A 24,370-nucleotide genomic window follows, 5' to 3' on the forward strand; every position below is an offset into this window, starting at 1 on the left:
CCAGAGAATTACTATGATCTTTAAATTTGTTCAGCACATTTCCAGTGTTGCTACAGATGCTCATTAAGTGTCAAAATATACGATTAATGAAGGGAATCACACTCATATTTGCACTGATTTGAAGGTTTTAACACTTGCCAATGTTCCTTTTTAATCTTTCTGGAAGTGAAATCAAACTGGCAATAAATTATGCACGTTAACTTAACAAAGCCCAGATTCTTTCTTATAAAAATATTTTAAAGCCACTGCAAAATGAAAACAAAAGAAAAATATTAATGAAGAATGATGTAGAAAGGCTTTTTTACAGATCTTGTACTGTAATTTAATATGTTCCAGTGATATTAAAAGATTAGCAATATTTACCTTCACTTTCATTAATTCAATTTAAATAGCAATTAATTAAAAATGACAATGCAATGATCCTAAAATATTATATTATTTCAGTACATTCGTACATATGATTGGTTGTATGGTGTCTGGAGCACATCCACAGTAATAAAATGTTATCAATAAGTAGTTCTAATCCCAAATCTAAAGGCACTAGTTGCAATAGGATATCATTGCATTAGATGACATGGTGATCGATTTACATACTCTATGTATTCCACAACAGATTTCTTTCATATTCCTGTTTTATCTAGTTATTTCTATGAACAATTTTCTGTCTTGAATACAGTTTTCTTTACCTGACACAGAACATAGAGGGTTTATCTTTCTTAGATGGAAGCATGTAAATATCATATCCTAATCTCCTGTCCATGCAACTATTCTGATACTTTCTGAAAAGTTCTTGCCTCTCAAATAAAATAATGATTTTAAACCACAACCATATGTTGTTGTTGTGATTTTTTAAAAAAGACAACGACAGAGGAAACTCGTTGCCCAGCCAAGTCAGTCACACTTTTGGCTACAGAACAATCTTTCTGTGTTTCCAGAGCCAAAAGCACTCAAACCAACAGTCTTGCCATTATATGGCCTGATGCACAACACAACTAAGCCACAGTCCTTGAGTTAAAACTGACTTAATATCATTTATTACATTGGCTCAAATCCAAGTACCTGGACAAACTAGAATTAAGCCAGAAATTCCAAAATAGGATTTTTCTGATTTTTGAAAAACAGTACTTAATTCCAAACAAATACAGGACTATGATTGTGACTAACAGCCAATGCATAAACAATGCATCTAAAATTTATGTGTTCATAGTTTCACAGAGTATCTGCTTCCTTTTTGCGCTGTCTTTCAGCTTATCAAAGTGGCAGCAAACCCATTCCGATTTACATGCCAGAGCGTGCAGGCATTAAAAAAGGCACAAGAGCATAAGAAGGAAATGTCTAAGTAGATAGTTCTCCTAACCCTGTTCTTGATAGGGAATATCAGCACCCGGAAAAAATTATTAGTTTAAACAGCTGTTCCAACAACCCCCATTCAGACAAAGCTGGGAGAAGTGGCCGGGTTTGGCCACGGCTTGGTGGGAAGGTGAGAGCCAGCTGAACTGACCCTGCATGCCTTATGCACAGTGTAAAGGGTGGCCCAAGGAAGGTCATATGGGGACCAGCCTCTGCTCCACCCACACTTTCGTGTTCCAGCAACCAGAGAAGGCAGCATGGGAGAAGGAAAGAGCATGAACAGCCATGTAGAGGATGAATAAGTACTGAGGGGAAGCCTCCCTAGGGACTTTGGTAGCTTCTAGTCCACCTGGCTTCCTTCAGACTGAAACAGCCTCCCATCCATGGGTAGACCAAGCAGTGAACTGATCCCCCCCCCGCCCCGTGGTGGTAGCAGTGTGGGGAAATGTTGCTTGAGTGGTACACAGTACAGCATAGCTGAGAACCCCAGGGCAGCATTTTGCAGGATAAAAGGGGACTTCTCAGACCACAAGTCTGGGGCCTCGGGGCCTTTATGGACCTTGGAACAGGAACCCTTTGAGGGATGACCTTCTCCTTGACCCATCTACCTCACGGGTAGGGGGATAAGACGTGACACCTCACTCAAGCACTAAAGAAGGCTTGGCAAGGAGGAACATGAGATATACCCATGAGATGGCTCAAAACCTGGAGCCAGGGTCATGTGACAGGCCTTTTCTACCAACTGAGGGGCCCCACACAGCAGCGTATGATTTTGGGGGACCAGGTTTGCTTCAAACTGTAAACCTTCCCCTCAGTTAGGGTAGTAAGTGTAAATGCTTTGGTTTTGCTGCTGTGAGGTAAGTTTTATGGCAACAATTAGAACCCAGAGGTCACTGAGGCAGCAGCTTTATGTATTTATTTGCAGGTTGTTTCTAAAGAACAGATCAGCAGCACAGGTCTTCAGACAGGCAAAGGAGAAACCTGGCTGAGGCATAGAAGTTTGAGCGAGTTATGGCTTCAGAGTGTGGTTTAAATTATCTTGAATGCTTTCAAGTACAAATAAGCTTTCACTGGCCAGTCATTAGGTTGGGTTAGGGTTGCCAACCTCCAGGCGGTGGCCAACGATCTCCTGGGGTTACAACTGATCTCCAGGTGACAGAGATCCGCTCACCTGGAGAAAATGGCTGCTTTGGAAGGTGGACTCCGTGGCATTTGATCCCACTGAAGTCCCTGCCTTTTCCCAAAACCTGCCCTCCTCAGGCTCCACTCCCCAAATCTCCAGGTATTTCCCAATCCAGAGCTGGCAACCCGAGGCTGGATCCTTTCACACACACAGGATTCCACCCACCCCAGCCTTCCCTTTCCCAAGAGTCAGACTAAATCAGTGGTTCCCAACATTTTTTTGACCAGGGACCACTAGGACTTTTTTGTTCGGTGCAGGGACCCCAAGGGTCAAAATAAAAATTCCGAGAATTTGAAAATAAACTTTAATCCTAACGGTTAGTGAAACATTAAACTTAGAATAACATTTGAATATGTTTTTATAATAGAAAACTTTTAATTGAAAAGATTAATTTATTATGAATTTATAAATTTGCTTCGGGGACCTTAATTTAGTTCTCACGGACCCCTGGGGTCATGGACCCCCGGTTGGGAACCAGTGGACTAAATGCTATAAGGACTGCTCATCGCCAGAGACAGGACTGAGTACTCTATCCTCTCCCAGAGGCAGAGCTAAGCCACTCTGCAGCGCTACCAGGCAAAGCTTCAAACTCTCTGCTCTTTTACCGTGGCAGACCTGAACTCCAATGGCAGACCTGAACTAGTACAGTGACGCTGTGCTTCCCTCCCACGTTCCACCCCCCTTTGAAAGGTCCTTGGATGCTGAAGCAGCACTCCCATAGGCTCAGGGATGAAACAGCTGAGGGGCAGGAAAGGTGAGCCCACCTGTGAGTCACAGGTGGGCTCCCCTTTAAGTTCAGGGATGCACAAGCAGAGGAGGCCTGACTCTTCTTCATCTCACTCATTGCTCACACTGCAATTAGGCTTAGAATTGGGTTTTGGCCTGGGTATGCTGTAGATCCCCTCTGAGCAGTGTAAAATAAAATTGGCCCTTTTATTATCTCAGCTTATGGTATCAGCTGTCTTTACTCTGTATCTGTGGGCAAACCTCTCAGGGAAGAACTTGATAATACAAGAAATGTCAAGCTTCCGCTACTCCATGTTCTCTTCCTTTCTCTTCTTTAACGCATGTTGTCTTGATTCATTATATCACCGAGAACACTCTCAGGTATTTGTGGAGGAAATGGGTTATGTACGTATTTTAAATTGTTTTACATTTTCTCCACAAATACCTGAGAGTGTTCTCAGTGATATAACGTATCAAGACAACCCTTATGAAACCAAAAGTACAAGCCCCAGCATTCCTGGTGAGAACTGTGTTAAGAAAACCCCATCATGGAGCTGGCCACAGCTCAGCAAGTCGCTTAGGAGGCGGTTCAGCTGTGCCGCGGATGCATTGTCCCCAGCTGCGGCACAGCTCCTGCAGCTACGGATTGTGCTGTTAAGTCCCTCGCTCTTGCATGGGCACCTGTCTAAAGTGGTGGAATATGAAGAAGGACCTCAGATGATGACCACATTACCTGGGTAGAACATTCCTTTTGGTGGAAAGTCTAATACTGAAATTCTGAAGGCTTAATTATACTGAACAGAACTGAAAATTTACCCTGGTTCATATTTTGGTTGCAATACCCAGGTCATATCCCCAAATCATTCTTTTTTTTTTTTTTTACTTCATTTATACCCTACCTTTCTGTCCAGTGGGGACCCAAAGCAACTTGCACAGTTCTCCTTCTCCTCCATTTTATCCCCGCAACCACCCAGTTCGGTAGGTTAGTCTGAAAGTCTATGATCCGGTCACCTGGCAAGCTTCCATGGCAGAGTCAGGATTCGAACCTGGGTCTCCCAGATCATGCTTCAACACTCTACCATGTTGGTTCTGAGGAAGAACCAATTATTTTTCATTATTTATATTTACATCTGAATTTTTATGTCTATGCTAAAAATATCATAATCAAATAGTTGATCAATATTCTTTTCAGTAATCTTTCAAAACAATCATAACTATAATTCTGTTTACTATCTCTCATCATAATGAGATACTAGCATATTTGTATGATGTCACTATTCGTGCCACTTAAAAGAGTAGAGAGAGCCAGATGCAAAAAAGATCTACTAAGGAATACCTTATTAACATTTATTTTGAAAAGTTGTACTTTTAAACAATTTGGTACCCACTGTAGAACTACATATTATCCCCCATTTGCAAAACAGGCAAATGGCTAGAACTAAGTTCTGATACCAAAAGATTAGCTACTGCATGAGTTTCTGAAGACTGCACATATGCAGTCACCCATATATTTTCTACATGAGAACTAAAACGAAAGAGAAGACATTGGAGACTACTATATTGCTATGTGACAGAGCATTATTGAGCATCTGCTTGATAATTATATCTTTAAAAATGCTTCAAATATTGTTGCTGAGAAGCCCCTGTTTTGTTGTTCATTGAACCCTGAGAAATTTAAAAGAGCAGACATTTCTCTGTTACCCTCCATTTTGATAGATGCAGACCAGCTCTCTTCTCCCTGTCTTTTCATGGGCACTAAAGCAGCGGCTCCTGCTTATTGGTGTGCACCTGTCCTTGTGGGGCATGGACGTTTGGTTGCAGGACGTCCGGCATGGACTCAGGGTATGGTTACAGCATTAGGCTTTGGCAGGAGTCATCCGGATGGGCACCCCCTTTCCGGCCTCCTCTTGTGGTGGTTTTGGCATGGGGCCAGATCCTGTATGGGGAAAAAGCTGGCCTGCGAGCCCCCTTTTCCCAGGCTGGAGACCCCAATAAGGGGTTTGGGGGGAGGGTTGTATTTAGACATGCCCAGTCAGGGGCTGTAAGGTTGGCCTCCTTCCACGTGGCAGGGACCACACAGTGGCTGCCATCCAAATGGGTCCAGGATACTGCCATCTCAGGCTGCGCCCAGCAGGGTGCAGGGTACATCAGCCGGCATTTGGGTCACCTGATGTCAGGATTCTGCCTCCATGCTTGCCAATGCCTAATGCTGTTTCAATCCATCTATGCTAGTGTTGTATTCTATGTAATGTTTACCTTGTGCTCGTATTGGTTTGGGGTTCAAGGGCTCTGGAGGGCTAGGTCTTCCTGGGTGTGTGTCTGTGGGGTGGAACCAGACCTCAGGATCCCCTGATTGGCCTTGTCCCAGAACAAGTTTTGACCATTCACCACAACATAGACAGAAAGGCCAGCAGAGTAATGGGGCCACACCTAACTCATCATACTTACTGAGGGAAATGGCCATTTTGGGAGAAAAAAGCTAAGCATCACACAGTATTGGTCTATTAGACTCTTACTCGAGCCTCACAGTAATGAGCCTCAAAACAACCCTAACATGTTAGAATTCTGCCAAAACAACAACTATATGCATATTTGCATTCTCCTACAACCCTAATAAAGTAATTACGACCATTTTGGAATAGTCTGATGAGATCACATGTCACTGATCAGCCCAAAACTACCCCAACCACACCCTTTACTTGCCTGGAGATTTCATTTTGTTTCTTCATTTTGTTTTTTCACCTTCTGAAATCTACCCTCCACTGAAAAACAGTGCTTCCCAGTCCAAGCCAGGAAGGCAGACCAGAAAGATACAATAATCAATGAGACTGAAAGTCACTGAGAGGTCCAGGAGAATCAACAGAATCCCACTCCCTTTGTACATCTGTCATCACCAGTCCAATAACAGGTCTGAAACCAGACTGGAAAGGATCCAAACTATCCATCGCAGCCAGAAATGCTTTAAGTACTTGCTGCCCGGACACCTGGACACCTGCCTTAAGTGCCAAGTCTCTTGCCCAAAACTGCACAGATGGATAGCTATAGCCTTTACTTTATCCTCTTGTTCTTTTTGACTTTTTTTGCCTCCTTTTCTTGAATGGAATATGTTGCACAATGTGTGTGTATGCATAATTTATTTATGTATTTATCATTCTTATATCTCACTCTCCCCAGCAAAGCAAAGCTCAGAGCAGCTTACGCAAACAGAACAAATTAGATTCCACAAATACATTAAAATACATTAAAACCATTTGTATGAAATAAACTTAAAACAGCCCTAAGTATCTAAAATCAGTATCAATATATAATGTATAAAAATGGTGCTCCTTGGTGGGGTAATCGGGATGCAGGAGCCAACGAAAAGCAAGTCATTGAGCAAGGTACCCCCCCCATCTAATAATCAAGCTAATAAAGGTGTTAAAGGTGGTGGTGGGGAAACAGGGAGGCCAGCATTGATTGAAAAAAACTGTAGCTGTCCACAACCGTAAGCCTGGTGGAATAGCTCCATCTTGCAGGCCCTGCAGAATTCCCTCAGGTCCCACAGGGCCCTTATCTCATTTGGGAGGCTATTCCACCAGGCAGGGGCCAAGGCAGAAAACCCCCAACACCTTTTACTGGGCTTTCTACTATTGGGTACTATACTGAAATAGTTAACATTATTTTGTTTGCTTGAGTTTACTTATTGATATTGTTCTGCTTTATTAATGTTTTTACTCTATCCAGGTTATTAGTAGGGTTGCCAGGTCCCTCTTCGCCACCGGCAGGAGGTTTTTTGGGAAGGAGCCTGAGGAGGACAGGGTTTGGGGAGGGGAGGGACTTCAATGCCATAGAGTTCAAATGCCAAAGCAGCCATTTTTCTCCAGGTGATCTGATTTCTATCGGCTGGAGATCAGTTGTATTATCAGGAGATCTCCTGCTACTACCTGGCAGTTGGCAACCCTAGTTATTAGTATTCTTTTTAATGTACCTCACCACGTTGTAAAATATTGCTTATGCATAGGGTTGCCAACTGCCAGGTAGTAGCAGGAGATCTCCTGCTAATACAACTGATCTGCAGCCGATAGAGATCAGATCACCTGGAGAAAAATGGCCGCTTTGGCCATTGAACTCTATGGCATTTAAGTCCTTCCCCTCCCCAAACCCCTCCCTCCTTAGGCTCTGCCCCAAAAATCTCCCGCCGGTGGCGAAGAGGGACCTGGCAATTCTAGTTATGCACTGGATCACTGTCCCAATGTGGGGCATTACTTCAACTGGGTGTTAAGAACTGGGTGTAAAACCTAATCCTGAAACTCTTAGCAGTAAGAGGTGGCAAAAGGGGTTTCTTTCTTTCCCTCAGATTATTTGAATGTGCATTTGGGCTTGGATTACAAAGTGGGCCACCTTATGCTGACATATGTTTGGGGTACACAATCCCTCCAACCACACACATCAATAAGAACATGAACATGTGGTACAGCTCTTATTTTCTAATTTCTGACTGTAACATTTGTCTTGCAACACATATTTATGGACAAACTGTGGCAACTGCTTTTACCCTTTGTGAAATCATGCAAATATCAAACTTTGCTCAGAAATTGCAGAATCAGAAATGTAAAATATAACTGAGATAATTTGTCTACTAGAACACTTCTGTTTACATATGCATAATATGATGTATTTACAAATTTAATCAGGATTTTTTTTTTTTTTGCTGGCAAGTATTACAGAGATGTTGACTTACTCTGATTATCAACTCCAAACTAATTTTTATCATCACTATTAAGGAGGTCCAATATAGGCTTGTATCTCTCCGTGTCTGCATTTTATTAGATTAATTTAGAAATGAATTTATCGATTTATTATATCAAAATTTTAATTTATGTAGAAATGTGTGCCTCTGCTTACCCTAAGATATTTTACTGTAAGCACTTACAACGACTGTAAGTAAATGATAAGAGACTTACTTTCCTAGGAAGTGCAAAATGAATTGGTAATAAGAAAATTAATTTGCACTGTGAGAATGAGAAAACAGTGTGATTCTTAATTATTACAATGAGAAAGGTTTTTGAAATTCTTTTCACACTAGTATGATAAGACTTTAATTTCAACACTGGAATTTGATTTTGCCAGAAGGAATTTGGCTTCACAGTTCTTGATATAGGATTCATCCAAACATCTGGCTAACACAATCTACACAAACCAATGCACATGTGGAAGAGAACGCTCCCATGATTTTGCTGGTCCTCAGGAAAGACACGTTGTCTCTGTCTGCATTTCTGTTTGTCTGTGTACCTTCTTCCCTTTTTTATTTGTAAGACTGTACATGTGTTTCTTACTATCTGCTTTGAATCTGACCAGTCTGTGATACACTGTAGCATTTCTACCAAACATCTGGCTAAAGCATACTTAAATGACTATTCTACCCAATCTATGGATGCTCAAAATTAAAACTAATCAGTATTCACAGTTCTTTTCACATGAGACAAAACACTGTATTATTTCAGCAGGTAGTTTCACATACTAGTTTAATGAACTTTTAAATGGATAAGGGCACCCATCAGCTGTGAGCCAATCACTCGGTTTGTTCAGTTCATGCCAAGCAGCCATGAATGCCTTCCAAACCAGTTTATATTGGGTTGAGTTTTGAGAATTCGGATGGGGGAAATGTGCATCCAGAGAGCAGCAAATCCAAGGCACAACCTCCCATGCATAAACGGCCAGAGAGTCAATAACCCTGGTAGCGCACAGCAGTATTACATCCTAGGGATGATTCAGCAACTCCTCCAGTCCACTACCAACAGTGGAGGAGGCCAGGAGATGGGATACAGAGATGTTCAGCAGCCCTAGATGTTTATTTTTTTGCCGTCAAATAGCATCTGACTTATGGCGACCCCTGGTGGAGTTTTCAAAATGAGAGATGTCCAGTGGTGGTTTCCCATTGCCTGCCTCCACACCACAACCCTAGTATTCCTTGGAGATCTTCCATCCAAATACTTGCCAGGGTCGAGCCTGCTTAGCTTCTGAGATCTAACAAGACCAGGTTAGCCTGGGCTATCCAGGTAAGGGCAGATGTTTAATAGGAATTGTTAAAATCTATAAACCGACTCCTATCATATTCACAGAAAATATTAAAGTAACATGCTGCTCTTTGAACACATCATTAGCACTGTTTTCCATCTGGCCGTTGGCAAAAAAAATTGGGTTTGCTCAGAAATCCTGAGAGTTATAAAACAAAGAAACCATTCTTTACAGTTTCTTTTTATCAAAAAAAAATTATATGCATAAACTGGGTCAGCAGAAGGAATGGTGTTCAAGACTATTCTTTTGAATTTTCACTAAAAATTTAATCAGTATATAGTATCCAAGTAAAGTTAGCATACATATATAGTATTTTCTGCTTGATACTATTTGATCTGTTGTTTATGGTGTTTTTAGTGTTTTTATCTTTATGGTGTTACATTTGTTTAAAATAAATAAACTAAAATAAATAAGCTTCTAAATTTCCTGCTTATGGTTCTGAAATTGAGCTTTCCCCCACATGTACAATGAAACTGAATATAAGAGTACATCCAAGACCAGTTCACATGGCCACATATACATTTAATGGAGTTTATTTTTAGAGACAAATGGGCCAATTAAAGAATTGTACTGTGATAGTTTTAAATTAGTCAGTGAATCAACAGTACAGAACAGTTGTCTGTTGTGGAATATTACCCATAACTTATGACACCTCTCCAAAATGACACCCAAATGCACATTCTCAGTAATAAAATAAAACAGTACACTTCCATGACACATAAAACACACACCCTGCCAATCCAAAATGCTTGTCACTAAAATTGATCTGCTGCTCATTTTAACTCTGTGACTATTCAATAATCCAGCTACTGGACTCTGCCAAAGTTCCCCACTTAAAATCTATTCAAAAATATCAACAAGAAAAAATAAAGTTGCTTGAGGTTTAGTGAACAAATAACAGGCATCTGAAACAACTCCAAAAATGTCTTAATGTCATCGAACAGTTGAAAAGACAAGAACATACTTATTTATTTTTAAAAGCCAGTCCCCTAACTTCTGTCTTTTTTTCCCATGTGGCTGAAAGCATGGCTAAAGCAATGAAATAGCTGAGGAATGGGGAGTAGGGGTGGATTTGAGGAGAGCTGGCTCACATTGTTTGTCCTTTTTCCAAGTACCACTGGAGTTAAAGCGCAGACCACTAGTTTCCTTTCCTGATCTCTCTCTTTCTACCACATGTCCATAGTGTGCTTCATGTTCCAAGACAAAGAGCTCCCTGAGCCACTAAAGATACAGGTGGAACCACAACTAAAGGAGGAAAAAGCTCTGCAGCTTCTTCCCTCCTTCGCTCTCCACAACCTGTGTGAAGCTGAACTGTCTTTGGATTGGATTAGTATACTTTTCTAGAGTTTTAAAGTCTGTGCTGAATTGGTCTTTTGACCACAATAAATGATGATTGATTGATTGATTAGTATAATTGTATGTAATGAAATCATTAGCTATGAATAGAAACATGAAATTTACCTTGATATAAACTGCTGGATCTGGGACAATTTGAATCATGTCCTTCAACAGCCAACATATGTACCAGAAGATCAGCCCAAAAGGCAACTGTAGACTCAAGGAAACAGAATAATATGAGTACAGTATTTTTTTAAATGACATTTTGTAAACATTTCCTAACTAACAGCCCACTCCTGACCTGGCGGTGGCTGGGGATGACGAAATGGAGGTGCCACCACGCTGTTCCATGGCTGCCGAAGATCCAGAAAAAGCCTTTTAGAGGCTTTTTTTTGTCAAATAGGGCTTTTTCACCACAGCAAAAATCTGGCACAGCCTCACTCCTCTCGCCGCAGCCGTACCTGGGACGTACGGGGACAGGAGGCTGCCTAACGGCAGATCTTCCCCCCAGAATGCCCCGGAATGCCTCCCAGGACACCGGGACGCCCCCGGGATGCTGGTGCGGGTCTTTACACCGGTGGGACGCTGGTGGAAGGCCCTGCCAGTGTCCCGGGGAGGCGCTGCTGTGGTGGCAACCGCTGACCGGCATCCAGCCCTCCCCGCCGGTGTTGGGGCCACTTACGGTGGCATACGTATCCTGGACACCTGCATGGAGGGGCCCAATGCCGGTGCAGCGCCTTCCTGGCCTCCTAAGGGCTTTCGCCCTTAAAGGTCAGGAATGCACTGTAAATTGCTCCACCCTTCTGAAACACCATATTGACCGATTAGATCAATAACAATACTCTATTCTCCATAGGTCTCATCTGAAGCTAATAAGCCAATCCATACTATAAGTACTAGTGCTTTAAGCAACTAAGGAAATTTGGCAAGCCTGCATTATAACATGTGAAGCTGGTAAACTGAGAGGTAAAAGATTTTTGGGTGGAGGGAACTCTCTTAATCATTCCATATTTGTTTTTATATTTGTTGTCTTTATCTGCAAAAATCTTAATAAAATATTTTTAAAGGATATGAAAAATTTGTATTTTGGATAATCTCTACTAATCCTCCAAAGAGCTCAGTGTGGCATAGAAGATTTTCTCCTCCACCATTTATCCTTACAAAAAGCCTGTGAGGTTAGGCTGAAAGAGGAAAACTGGCACAAGGACACCCAGTGAGCTTTATGGCTGATTAGGGATTTAAAACCAAGGCTTCATTGGTTGTAGTCAAACATGCAACACCGGCCCTCCTATTTCACTCCTGAATTTCAGTCATTTATAAAGTGCCTACTGTTTCACTAGATGCTGTACTACTTAAAAACAACTTCTATAAAATAATAATGCCAGCATGACAAGAGCTCTTCATGCAGTCATTGGTAAAGACACAATCAGAAGAGTCCAACTGCATGAAAATCAAAGAAGTGTGTTTAAAGGACACTGCCAACCCACATTTCCTCCATGATGGCTAGCACAAGCATATGTCCCTGCAACAAACAAATGGTGAACTGGAGTCTCACAGCATACACAATAGATACAAAAAGGAGATGTGGGTCAATAGCAGCCATACATCTCTACACCAAAAGCTCTAGGCAGGTCCTTAGGTGCTTTAATTTTAACTCCAATATTTGTTACCCCACAGTGCCCTGTAAAAGTGGCTACATTACTATGGATTGTAATGGTAAAATAAAACCTTTAACACCTTATTGTAGCTGAAATAAAGTATCCAACAAACACTATTCGCCCAGCTGTAAAAAATAAACACAAAAACCTGTTAGTGAATTTCCTCCCAAACTGCTAAAGATGTACTATTAGGAGTGCAAAACATACAGCTAAGGTGTTTGGACCAGTGATAATGGGGAGATTTTCAAAGAATAATGAGATAACTGAAGGGGAAGCAGAATGTTGGTTCTCTGTACAGCAAGAAAGAGCTGTTGGATTACTAATACAGATAGTAAGCTGAGAAGGTAAAAGGATGGAACGTGAAAGGAGGGAGATGAGAAGTACATAGTTTACTCACAGTATCTGTATCTCAGTGAAACTTTATCCTGAGCCATGAAGCAAACCATCATTGACCCACCCCCCACTCCAGCTAATAGAAATACCTTGAGCTAGGCATGGAAGTGAGGATGCCAAGAATTCTACTGCCAGCCTGTTTAGGAAGCACACTGAACTGTCTGATACCATCATGCAGCTCCCACTGTGTTTAGCAGGGCTTGAGCAGAAGAACTGCCATGTTGGTTGAACTCCTTGTCGTTGATCTTGTTGCTAAAATTTCTCATTGCCTGATTTGGTATATGAGTTTGTTCAGCTCATATTGCTTGCTTAAATTACAGATCAAAACCAACTGTCCCAGGATTTTCTCCCTATTTCAAGGATGTGAAATGAGCTTCTGGGCAGGAGCAGTCACTAATCAGGTATCCAAAGCTTTCTGCATACACAAAAGTCCTGTATTTTAACTCTCCAGTCATAAATTGTTCTGAATTTTATGAACAGATCACCCAACCTTCAGTTGGCAAGAATCTTCTACACTGGCAGTCTTTTTTTGAAGGGTGGGGGAGTTAGTTGACCTTGGGGGAAGGCACATTGCATTTCATGGGGCTACGCCAGCTGTTTTGCAGGTGTAACTACGCCAGCAAAATGGTGCGTTCCCAGGGCAAAAGGGCTTTGGAAACTGCCTCAAGGCAGCTCCTCCCCCAGGAATGCCTCCCTGGATGCTGGCGTGAGCACTTGCACCAGAAAAACACCACCTTTCTCCACAAGGAGGACTCTAGGCAGCTTACGCCATTTTCCTCTGTTCCATTTTATCCTCACAACAACCCTGTGAGGTAAGTTAAGCTCAGAGAGTGTGACTGGCCCAAGGTCACCCGGCTCGCTTCCATGGCATGAGTGGAGATTCAAACCCAAGTTTCCCAGAAACTAGTCCAACACTCTCAACCACTATACCACACTGGCTGTCTTAGTGCTCATGAAGAAAGCTCAAATACCAAGACAATGGAAGTTTGCCAATCGCTATTTATTAATAAAAATGGAATGGATTGCATCGGCACAGTAGTTTGATGACTCTTAAAAGGCTATTCACTTAATGAATTTTCTAAAACTATTTCTATACTTTATAAAAGCTATTTCTATACTTGAATAAAATCAATGGAAAACCTCACATTTTAAGAACTAGATCAACAACCATTACTCATGCAAAACTCCCAGTTACAGTCCATTGGTGTCACACGTTTGGGTACAAAAACAAGTTATCATCTTGCTTTTGCAATAAATATTGACTGGTCTGCAAATTAACCAAAATAGTTTTATAGCTACAAAATCTTTTCTGTATTTAAACAACACTATCCACTGTATTTTGTAGAATGATTTTTTTCACTCCATGAATGTCATACATTAAAATATTAGAACTCTATGAATTGGAAAATGGCAAACATGACTGAGGCTGCCAAAGCATGATCTGAAACAGGAGCTAGACAAACTTTTAACTGGTTTTTATTTCATTTTCTCAGTCATCATATGGAATGTTTTTACAGACATTGGGGAAAACGTGACAAAGAAAATCTTAAAGAGATTCTGCATCCTTGCTTATTTCTGTCATTACTATGTCTAAACATTGTAGTAGATAAATGATAAATACTATTATTAGGTCCAAGTACTTTATTTTGTAAATATTTAGAGAGTTTTGTGTGTGTCATCATAGAGATATTCCTAGCAATTCTGTAATGGTAAAAAGCAAAATAATGTTGTCTTTAATCATATGAAACACAATGAAGTTCCTGAAACAGGGGTGGAAACTAGTCAAAGGGTCAAAATTACTGACTTTACTGGAAAAAATACCAAAAAAACCCTGATCAAATACTGATAAATTACTAACAAATTTAATTTTAGCCTATTGATAAATTAGAATTTTAAAAGTAAAACTGGACTTCATTTAAAAATATATAATTATTAGGCCTTCACCATCCCCATAGCCAGTCGTCACACATTTTTTATTGACTTTTTTAATGAAGATAGGACAATTTTCATTATTATACTAAAACAATTGAGGCAAAAAAGGATTCCCTTTTAAAAAATATAGCATACTGCAGATAATAAAATAGCAAACATATTAAAAATACATAAAATAATCATTATGAGAACAAAACATAATTACTGTAAGGTAAGACTTGTTTTTACTTTTACTTTATCTTTGTTTTTTTCTGAAAAAAGAAGTGATTAATGAACTCTTTCATTTCTCAACAGTTTTCCGCATTGTACCCGTGTGCATTTTTTCCTTGGCCAGCAACGTTTGAGCAATCACCCTCTTCTTGTTCTGTTCTTGTCTCAGCTTTATGAGTTTTGCTTCCTTCTCTTGTATACTATCCTTTTCACTATCTTCTTAAACCTTCCTAACTCCTCTGCCTTTTCCCTTTCATTCTTTTCTTTTTCTGTTTGCTCCTTCTCTTTAATGGCACACTGTTCATCACAATATTGCTTGTCATGAACATGAGTTGCTCCTATCATCTGTAAAAACTCCTGTGTGGTATTAACATGGTATATCTTGTTTTCGTATACATGATATCAAGTTTCTTTGACCAGCAGGGGGACATTCAGACATGCTGGCCCTGTCATTGGTCAAAAAGTGTCCAAATTTTGAAAACCCTCGTTCTATGTCCACACTACCAAGCAATAACAATAATGCTGCTTTCACCACCTTGGTAACCAGAGGGTATTTTGGATCTCCAGACGATTTTGTCTTTTCAAACAACTGATTCCAGTACTTATTTATGCGGCAAGTTTCACTGGCAGTTTCATCTTCGAGTCTAGGAAGTTTCCATTCATTCGCAATCAAGTTCAGTAGAATATCCATTGGGAGTGCTGCTACTTTCATTATATCCTTGTGGGTTCCTTCTTTGACTCACTGTACTGGAGCTAAACATTGAAGATTTCTGGGGATAGGCTTGTCCTAAGATGAAATAGTTTTCAATAACCAGATAAGTTCTGCTCTGTGACACTGTAAAGTGGAATAGTTCCTTTGCAAATTTTAGCTGCAGCATGGCTACGACAACTAGTTTCCTCCGGGGCATCAGGATGAACCTCTGACAGATGTAGCTGAGATGAAACCAGTTGATTCCTGCACTCATCCTTATGTTTACGAGAAAAATAATGTCTCACCTTGGATTGAGCTGAAAAAAATCTGTCATCTCGCTGGGAAGTTGTCATGTTCCCCCAAAATGCAGTAACAAAAACAAAAACAAAAAAACATGAATTGCAGTAACAGACTTTATTAACCAATTTACTGACTTTATTAACCAATTTTTAAAAACCTGACAAATTACCGACCAAGATGAAAAAACTGACTTTTACTGACTTTACTGACCATTTTCCAACCATGCTGAAATGCAATTTAGATTCTTGGATATTAAAGCACGCAGCATCCTGAAAGATATACTCTATGCTGATTAAATGAGCTCTTCGGCCTACTAGTTCACACACAAGGGCTATTATTGGGAATAGATGAAGAGCTCAACTGAGACAGCGCCAGCAGTATACTTTTGAGGCTTCTCCACCACCTCTCTGCAATGATGTGACCTTCATTAAGGAAAGGAAAGAGTCATTAACACCTCCTAGCACAGATGGGTGTCACATCAATTAAAAGTAAGATTTTTTTATTTATTTAAATATTCTAGCCCATTTCTGCCTTCAAAAAAAAAAAGATGCCATAGTTTTCCGGATGAATTAGACTAAGTTCCATCTTGTCAAGCATTCTCTTTTCAACAGTGAACAGCCAAATAACTCTTACAGTTTGCAAACAAGGCAAAATGGGAATGGCTATGTCTGTAATTTATGCTCAGTGTCTGCATGCTTAGAGATATACTATCTCTGAACATCTGGCAATTATGGCTAATAGTATCTAACTAGGGCTGCTGAAAAAAAATCCTGGTTCAGGTTCAGGTTTAAATGGCCTTTTTTTATTCAGGAAAACCCGAATGCCAAATTCCCCTATACCAGGTATAGGTGGGAATTCGGCTTTAAATTCGGCATTCCCAAATAATTCGGCCATTTAAACTCATTTAAACCCATTCACGGCTTTCCACAGCTCTGAAAAGGGCATTTATGAGGTCCCAAATTTTCAGTGTAGCTTGAAGGGACTCTCCTTGCAAGAACTTCCTTGTTTGGTAAAGACTGGGTCAGGGGGCACGCTCTGGCAGCACACTCCCCACAAAACCCATGTCTAGCCACATGATGCCAGGTAGCTGGAAGTCTGGGGGCACTGCTGCCAGCCCAGATGTGGTGCCAACCAAGCCAATCTGAGGCACAGTGCCAAACTCAACAACAACAACAACCAGGCATGCAATAAGGATACACAATCCCACCAGCAACCACGTAAAATGACTCCCCACACACACAGAGAGAAAGAAACAGGTAACACTTAAACAAAACAAACCAACCTTTAACACTTTTAAAGAGGAATAAAAAAGGAATTAAACAGGAATTTAAGCAGTTATGAGCAATAACAACTACAAAGTGTTGAAACCAATGTTAATTCAGTCCCAGAAACCCCTCCCCTTGCTTGCATGCAGCCACGTTTAGTGGGGGAAAGCCCCAAATGAAATAAAATGATAGGGTCTCTTTTTTTATATAAGATTTTTATTTATATAGTTGGAGGGGTACAGGGGAAAAAAGGGAGGGGTAAAACGTTATATTTATAAAAACAATTCAACATTATAAAATAAACTCAGTTGTAAACAACAAAAAATTATTGGTCATTTGCGATATATTATAAAACATTTTCTGCGTTAAAAATAATTGCAAAATATCGTTCAGTTATTCAAAATGATAAAGTCTCAAACTGTTAGATGTCTTCTCTTCTCCAGGTAGAAGGCAGGAAATAATCCTATGGAAGCACGCAGTAATCTACCAGGTCCACTCAGGATGAGGCAGCAGTAACAAAAGCCAAGATTTTTGCGCCAGAACAAACTCTCTCTGTGAGCAACAGCCAGACCAGGTAGTATAGCCTTTGGCCAAAACACAGAAAAGAATCCAGCTTCTGTGACTGGCCAAAGAACACTCTTCTCTCAGGGCTAGCCACTATCTGGGAGTTAAATTCCCCCCTCCCTCCCCATTGTTCAGCTGTCCAGGCAAGTTAGGTTGCACAAAGGAGCGCTTTCTCCTTGCAAAAACACAGGAAATAGCTTCCTCCATTAAAGATACATTGTATCTCTATGTAGGAGCCAGGCAAATCCCTCCCCCCATTTAAAGCTCGGCTGCTCCATTGTGAAGCATAGATGGCTCTAAAGAATCTGCCTACAGCCACTCATTGCTTTTAAATGGAGGAAGATGGAGGTGACCCCTTCTAGACCCCATAACTCTGGGCCCCATGACCCAAACTTTACCAAACATAGGGGTTCTTGCAAGGAGAGTCCCTTCTAGCTACCCTAAAAATTTGGGACCTCTGCCTGCGGAAAGTCATTGCTAAAAAAGCCGGATATTCGAGAATGGCAAATTTGGCTTTGCCAACCTCCCGGATTTTGTTGATTCGGTAAACCCAAACCAGAAATGTACCAAATTGGCATTTATTCGGTATTTTTTCAGTTCGATTTTTACCAAATCAACAGCTTTACGTCGAATTGCTCTGACTTGGTTAGTCCCAATTATTTTAAGCTTTTCACTGTTTAATTTACTACTATGCTCAGTAGTTGAGTGAGGAGGGTTATATTGGGAACCACTCAAATCCTGAACCTCCTACTTGCAGATACAGTGCTTACACTCCAAAAATAACTAGAAGAGAAGAAGAAGAGTTGGTTTTTATATGCCAACTTTCTCTACCACTTAAGGGAGACTCAAACCGGCTTACAAACACCTTCCCTTCCCCTTCCCACAACGGACATCCTGTGAGGTAGGTGGGGCTGAGAGAGCTCTAACAGAGCTTTAACTTGCCCAAGGTCACCCAGCTGGCTTCGTGGGTAGGAGTGAGGAAACAAATCCAATTCACCAGATTAGCCTCTGCCGCTCATGTGGAGGAGTGGGGAATCAAACCCGGTTCTCCAGATCAGAGTCCACCGCTCCAAACCACCACTCTTAACCACTACACCACACTGGTTCTCTGTACCACATGTGTAACTTTTGCCCTCAACATATTTCCCTGATACAGAGTTCATTACAATCACAGCTGCTATATGTGATATGTTAAAGGATATAAACTATATTTGAATGTAGATGTAATGCCTTAAAGAGACTCTACTAAAGTGAATGAAAGCCCTTTAACTCAACTGCTCTGTGGTTTGTACCTAAGGTGCCACTAAAACCAGCACTCTTTTCTGATTCATTTTGCCACTACAAACACAGTGGAGCTCAGTTATGCTGTATATCATCTTGTTAAATCAGTGGGTGAGATTGGCTTTCTTAATTTAGCAGATATCACTGCTAGGTTGTTACAACTTGGCATATAAATCTCAATCTGGGATCTTCACATGGAATAATACCTCTCTTAAACACAAAAATGTTTTAAAAGGCAGGCCTCCAGATAAACAACTGCTCTTTTAGGGGAAAAAAGTGGGGGAAGAATACACCCACTAAGAGCCCCTCTCCCCAAAACTGACAGACTTGCCAGCAGTACAATATCAACCCTGGACTTTGGACTCTAGTGACCATGTCCAAATGGAGTGAACCGCATGAAAACGAGGCAGCCCGCTGTGGAACTGGGGGACTGGCTGACTGAAGGGAAATCTTCGAATGGTTGAACATCTCTTTTACTCTGAGCTGCCAGAAATCTTCAGAGTCTCAGTAAGAGGGAAAAGCAGAGTTGTTGGAAACTTCAGCTGAGCAATTAGAAACAGGCATCAAGAGAACATCTCTATCCATTTTTAGTTCTGCTGACTAAAATATTCCCTGGAAGAAGACAGAGACCTCCTTCACCTACCTATTCCACTTTCTGAGCATGTCATCTGGCCACCATGGTGGGGAAGAAGAAGGTCTATTGCTGTACTGACAGTGAGGTCACAGGGAGACGTGGAAAAGATCTTTGGCACTTGCACCAATATCTTCAGACGGGAAAAAAGAAAAAAGGAATGAAAGCAACAATCCTTACCATTACAAATCAATCCTCAATGCTAGTCTCCAGGAGGGATATGCATCTCCTGTTCGCATACACACTTGCACACTTGTTGGAAATTCCAGCAAGTTGCCCATTGTATTTCAGTAGGATAGAAGTGTGTGCACACATGTGTGTGAGAGTGGCAATGATCTTGTTCTATATACAGTATCTTTGGCAAAATTTTATAATCTCCACTCATGTCTAAATCTCCCCATTGGACAAAGACTCCCTATGGTCAAATTTAGCTCTCTTTTTTTTCACAATATAACAAATTATGATGATCCAGAAGTTATAGTGTTTATGGCAGAAAATCTCTGTGCTCGGAAAACTACTGTTTTCCATTTTTTCTTTGGAGGATATAAAACATTTTTTGAGAATTAACATTCCATCCAGAGCCTTGACTGATATGTTTTGCAAGTTTTCAGGCCTCAAGCTTAGGCAGATTTTTCAGCAATCAACACCCTAAACAAATACTTTCCAGGAGGTTTTGCTGCAAATTTATTATTCAGTAACCTTTAGAAAACTGTGTATCTTATATGATGAGCTAGGTGTTCCACTGGGATAGAATCTTGGACCTGGTTAGACTTGAGAGTGATAACTTATCTCTTCTGGCTTGCTTCCCCCCCTTTCTAATATGGATCTATATTAGATGTGCAGTGAGAATATTGCAGGCAAACCCTTAACCCTTAAGACAGTAAGGTAAAATTTCATCAGACTCAGTGTTGTTTCACAGTTAATTGAACATGAGTTAGCTGGGCAGGGGGAAAGAAGCAAAGGAGGAGGAGGAGCAGGAGTTGCTGGCCCCCGCCTTCATGGAAGGCAGGAAAGTGAAGGTGGCTGCCCTAGAAGTGGATGGGGGAGGGGAGCAGGAGCCACCATAGTCCGCTTGCCACCGCAGCACCTGAATGAGCCAGACAGATGGAGGAGGTGGCCCTGCAGCTGGGTGGACAGATGAGATTCCCCCCAAGAGTTTTGCACGTTCCCCGCCTGTGTGTGCATGCTTGTTACCCAAAGTTACAAGTACTGTGTAACACTTTTGGAGGGCTTAGCAATTGTGAATGGACAGACCATGTGTGAAGGCTGTCCATGAGACCTTGCAGGGCTTCCAACTCTGGACTGGAAAATTCCTGGAGATTTCAAGAGTGACGCCTGGGGAAGGCACGGTTTGGGGAGGAAAGGGACCTATGTAATGCCATAGACTCCACTGTCCAAAGCAGCCATTTTCTCCAGAGGAACAGATCTAGATATCAGTTGTTACAGCCCATTCCTGAGAGCCACAGTGGCCGGAGATGGAGTGGGCGCAGCACTGCTGTGGTGCCTCCAATGAGGTTTCGCGGCCCCCACAGTGGGAAGATAGGGGTTTTTGTTTTTATTTTAAAACCAAAAGTGGGGGGAAAGGCCCCATTGCAAACAGCGATGCTGCACCACCAAAAATGGTGCCACAGCAACACCGTTGTATTAGGGGGTGTTCCCAGCATGAAAGGGGTTAGGAAGCTGCCTAACATCAGCTTCGCCCTCCAGAACATCCTAGGAACGCATTTCGGGACACCGGCACAGGGGATTGCACCAGGAGAATGCTGGTGGGAGGCTGCGCACTGTAAGTGGCCCCACACCAGCATCCGTGCCAGTTTGCATGGTACAAGTGGCACCGACACTGGCATAGGATTCATGCCACCCCCCCAGAGAAGTCTCCCCCGAATGCACTGTAATTCTGGGAGATCTCCAGGCACCATCTGGAGACTGGCAGTCCTGAGTCTTAGACAGGTGAAGGCCTGGAGTGGGGGAGCAAAACTTCAGGAAAAATTATTCCCCCTTCTGAGGGGGAGCACTGAAAGAAACTCCTGTGAATTATTTTTTCTCTATTGGAATGATTATTCCCAGTACAGCGGCTATTCTGATTTCTACCCATTCAGTCTTCTAACTACATTTCACCAATCTAAATAAACAGCAGTATAAGTATGGAACTACCTTAAAGATAAGATAAAGAATATTCCAATATCTGTAAAAAGTGATCCCTGGGATTCTCCTACAGAAATCTTCAGTTCTGTCTTCTATGAATGATTAAGTATTGTTTATCAATACTTTATTCTCTTCCCAACTATGTGTATGAATGAATGCAGTCATGCAGGAACTTTTTCCACTCCTGCTTTATTCCTAGAATTTTACTGGGGGGATACATCTGTGTAGCAGATGCTCTCTAAATCCATGTCTAGAATGTGGATGTGTGTGGGGAAATCACATTTCCAAACAGCAAGCTAGATAAATCTGTTGGCCTATTTAAACTCTAACCCTCACATCTTATGGGAGGAAATTATACTGAAATAGTTTTTTCTACTATAGGAACTTTAGGCAGCAACCTGTAAAGGTTACTATTAGACTCTGATGCCTCTTCTGTTTTTTTTCCCTTAAAGACCACATTATTATGCAAAGTTGTATAACTTGGATAATGCATCAGTGTGGAATGCAATACAGTTATTTCTGGATCTCTGAGTTTCTCAAGGCAGATCTGGAATTCCCCAGGCAACATCTCTTCAATTCTAGCCACTTACAAATGTGGTTAGAATGAAATTTAAAGAAGGAGAGAGGAAAGGAGATCTTTGAGTCACATCTGACACATTTATCTGCAATGACTGGTTTCCATATTTCAGGGGTATGACTGTCTATCTGAGCACTGTGCGGAAGTTTTGGATAATGATTAGTCTCCAGTGCTTATCCTGTTACAGGATACATATACATATGAACAAGATACCAAGGACAGGGTACAGAAGTTTGTACATTCCTTGTGGAAAACCACAAAACCTTTGGAGAATAACATTTGTGTGTGTGTGTGTGTGTGTGTGTGTGTGTGTGTGTGTGTAAGCCCGTATAGTCTGAGGTCAACAGCACCTAGTCCGGCCTCTCCCTCCCTCCCTGTGGCTTCCACACCACACTCAGTGGCCTTACAGATGAGTAGGACACCACTGCCACCAGGTTTGGCACTGCATGAGCCCTCCCTCCCCACTCACCCAGTAAAGATCCCAGCCAGGGAGGAAGATGCTGTGCAAATGCTGCAGAGCACCCCAGGCTCCCCAGCAAAAGCAAGCCCCAATGTCGCTCTCAGAAGCTGCAGGGCTGTCATCACCCGGAGACGGTGATGAGGTCATCACCCGGCGACACAGCAGGTTCAGGGCAGCAGGAGGAAGAAAAACTTCAACAGAGGCCAGGTGTTAGTTCACCAGCCCTCACTACCACCAACAATAGCCCAGCTGGGACAGCCAAGGAGGCTGGTAGGCAATACTTTGGCAGAGGTTCCTACAGGGAGGGCCCCAGAAAGGGAAGGAAGATGGCCCGTAAGATTGGGGAACACAATTTAAAGGGGTAGTACTCCAGTCCCTAGCACAGGTGGTAGCACAGGTGGTGAGGCCAGGGAAGTGGGGCTGTACTAACGGAAGGATTAGGAGAATGTATTTAAGGAGGCTCCAATATCAGGTCAAGGAGGAAAGAGGAAATGCTTGCCTTAGCTAAAGGAGCAACTTCCTGGGGAAGGTCTGACTTGGGTGCTGTAACCCTTGTTCCTATCCGCTTTGCCCTTGTTCTGAGGCTTGGGGAGCCTCAAAGAGGAGGGATATAATGGCAGAGGAAAAGGGGGCAGTGCCAGCAAGGGAGGACCCTCACACATGCATAACTCAAATCTGCTGTATCAAATCAAACGTGTTTGCTACCCTTCCCTTTCAGTTCAGTAGCATAATTTTTCTATGGCTATTCCAATGAGATTGGAACACTGGCCTTGATGTAAGTTTCCTTCTACTCAGAGGCAAGAAGGGCATCCTGATTGATAGGTGTAAGCGCTCTCCTCTCCGGGCACATGTTCAGCTCTCTCAGATGTTGCCTCCCTAACGTGATTTCCCCCCTTCTCAATCCTCAGAAATGGGAAGGGAAGGGGATGAAACCACCTTGCTCCTCCCTCTTCCCCTAGACCATCTCTGGCACATGCTCTCTTTCAGCAGTGCCTCTGAGCCCTGCCCGAGTATCCTTCCCGGGCTGACTGCAAGGTCCTTCTTTTATTCCCCCCCTTATTCTAGACTCCTTCTCCATACCTTTCTCTCAGCCAATCACCAAGCCTCTTTCAGCCACCCACCTACCCTTGCCCCTGGCTCTATCCTGCCCTAGCCATTCTTTAGACGGTAGGTGTTTTCCTTCAGCCTTTTCCTCCATGCTGACTGCAGGTGATTCTTTAATCTGTGATTTGGCAAGAGGTTCCTCTCCATCTTGGAGCTCTCCCTCGACCTTCTCCCCACCTCCCGATGCTCCTGACTCACTGGCAACTGCATTGCCAGGCTTTGCGCCACTAGTCAAGCTTTCAAACTCAGCAGTGGTACTGAGCCAGGAGCAGCCTGTCCTGGTCATAGTGTCAAATCTGCTGCCTTGTTCTCCTGGTGACCTGTCTCTCTCTCTCTCTCTCTCTCTCTCTCTCTCTCTCTCTCTCTCTCTCTCTCTCTCTCTCTCTCTCTCTCTCTCTCTCTCTCCAATGACTCCACAACTAGTAAGCTGGCCTTCTTCAGGGTATCAGCAGAGCGAGTATCCGAGAGCAGGGTGTCTGGAATCAGGACACTCCTGGGAGTGTCC

The 24,370-nt window shown here is 42.2% G+C and overlaps 1 protein-coding gene across 4 annotated transcripts in view; it reads right to left on the reverse strand.

Annotated features, from left to right (window-relative positions):
• Positions 1–10,856, reverse strand: part of ERG (ETS transcription factor ERG) — a 91,871-nt gene extending 81,015 nt beyond the window's left edge. For all 4 annotated transcript variants that reach the window (XM_056858546.1, XM_056858545.1, XM_056858544.1 and 1 more), the window contains exon 1: positions 10,778–10,856. In XM_056858546.1, the coding sequence (XP_056714524.1) occupies positions 10,778–10,816 (39 nt within the window). In that variant the 5' untranslated portion in view covers positions 10,817–10,856. The remainder of the gene's footprint in view (positions 1–10,777) is intronic.
• Positions 10,857–24,370: the final 13,514 nt, after the last annotated feature.

The sequence above is a fragment of the Euleptes europaea genome, chromosome 12 (genome assembly GCF_029931775.1).
Source record: "Euleptes europaea isolate rEulEur1 chromosome 12, rEulEur1.hap1, whole genome shotgun sequence".
Classification (NCBI taxonomy): domain Eukaryota; kingdom Metazoa; phylum Chordata; class Lepidosauria; order Squamata; family Sphaerodactylidae; genus Euleptes; species Euleptes europaea.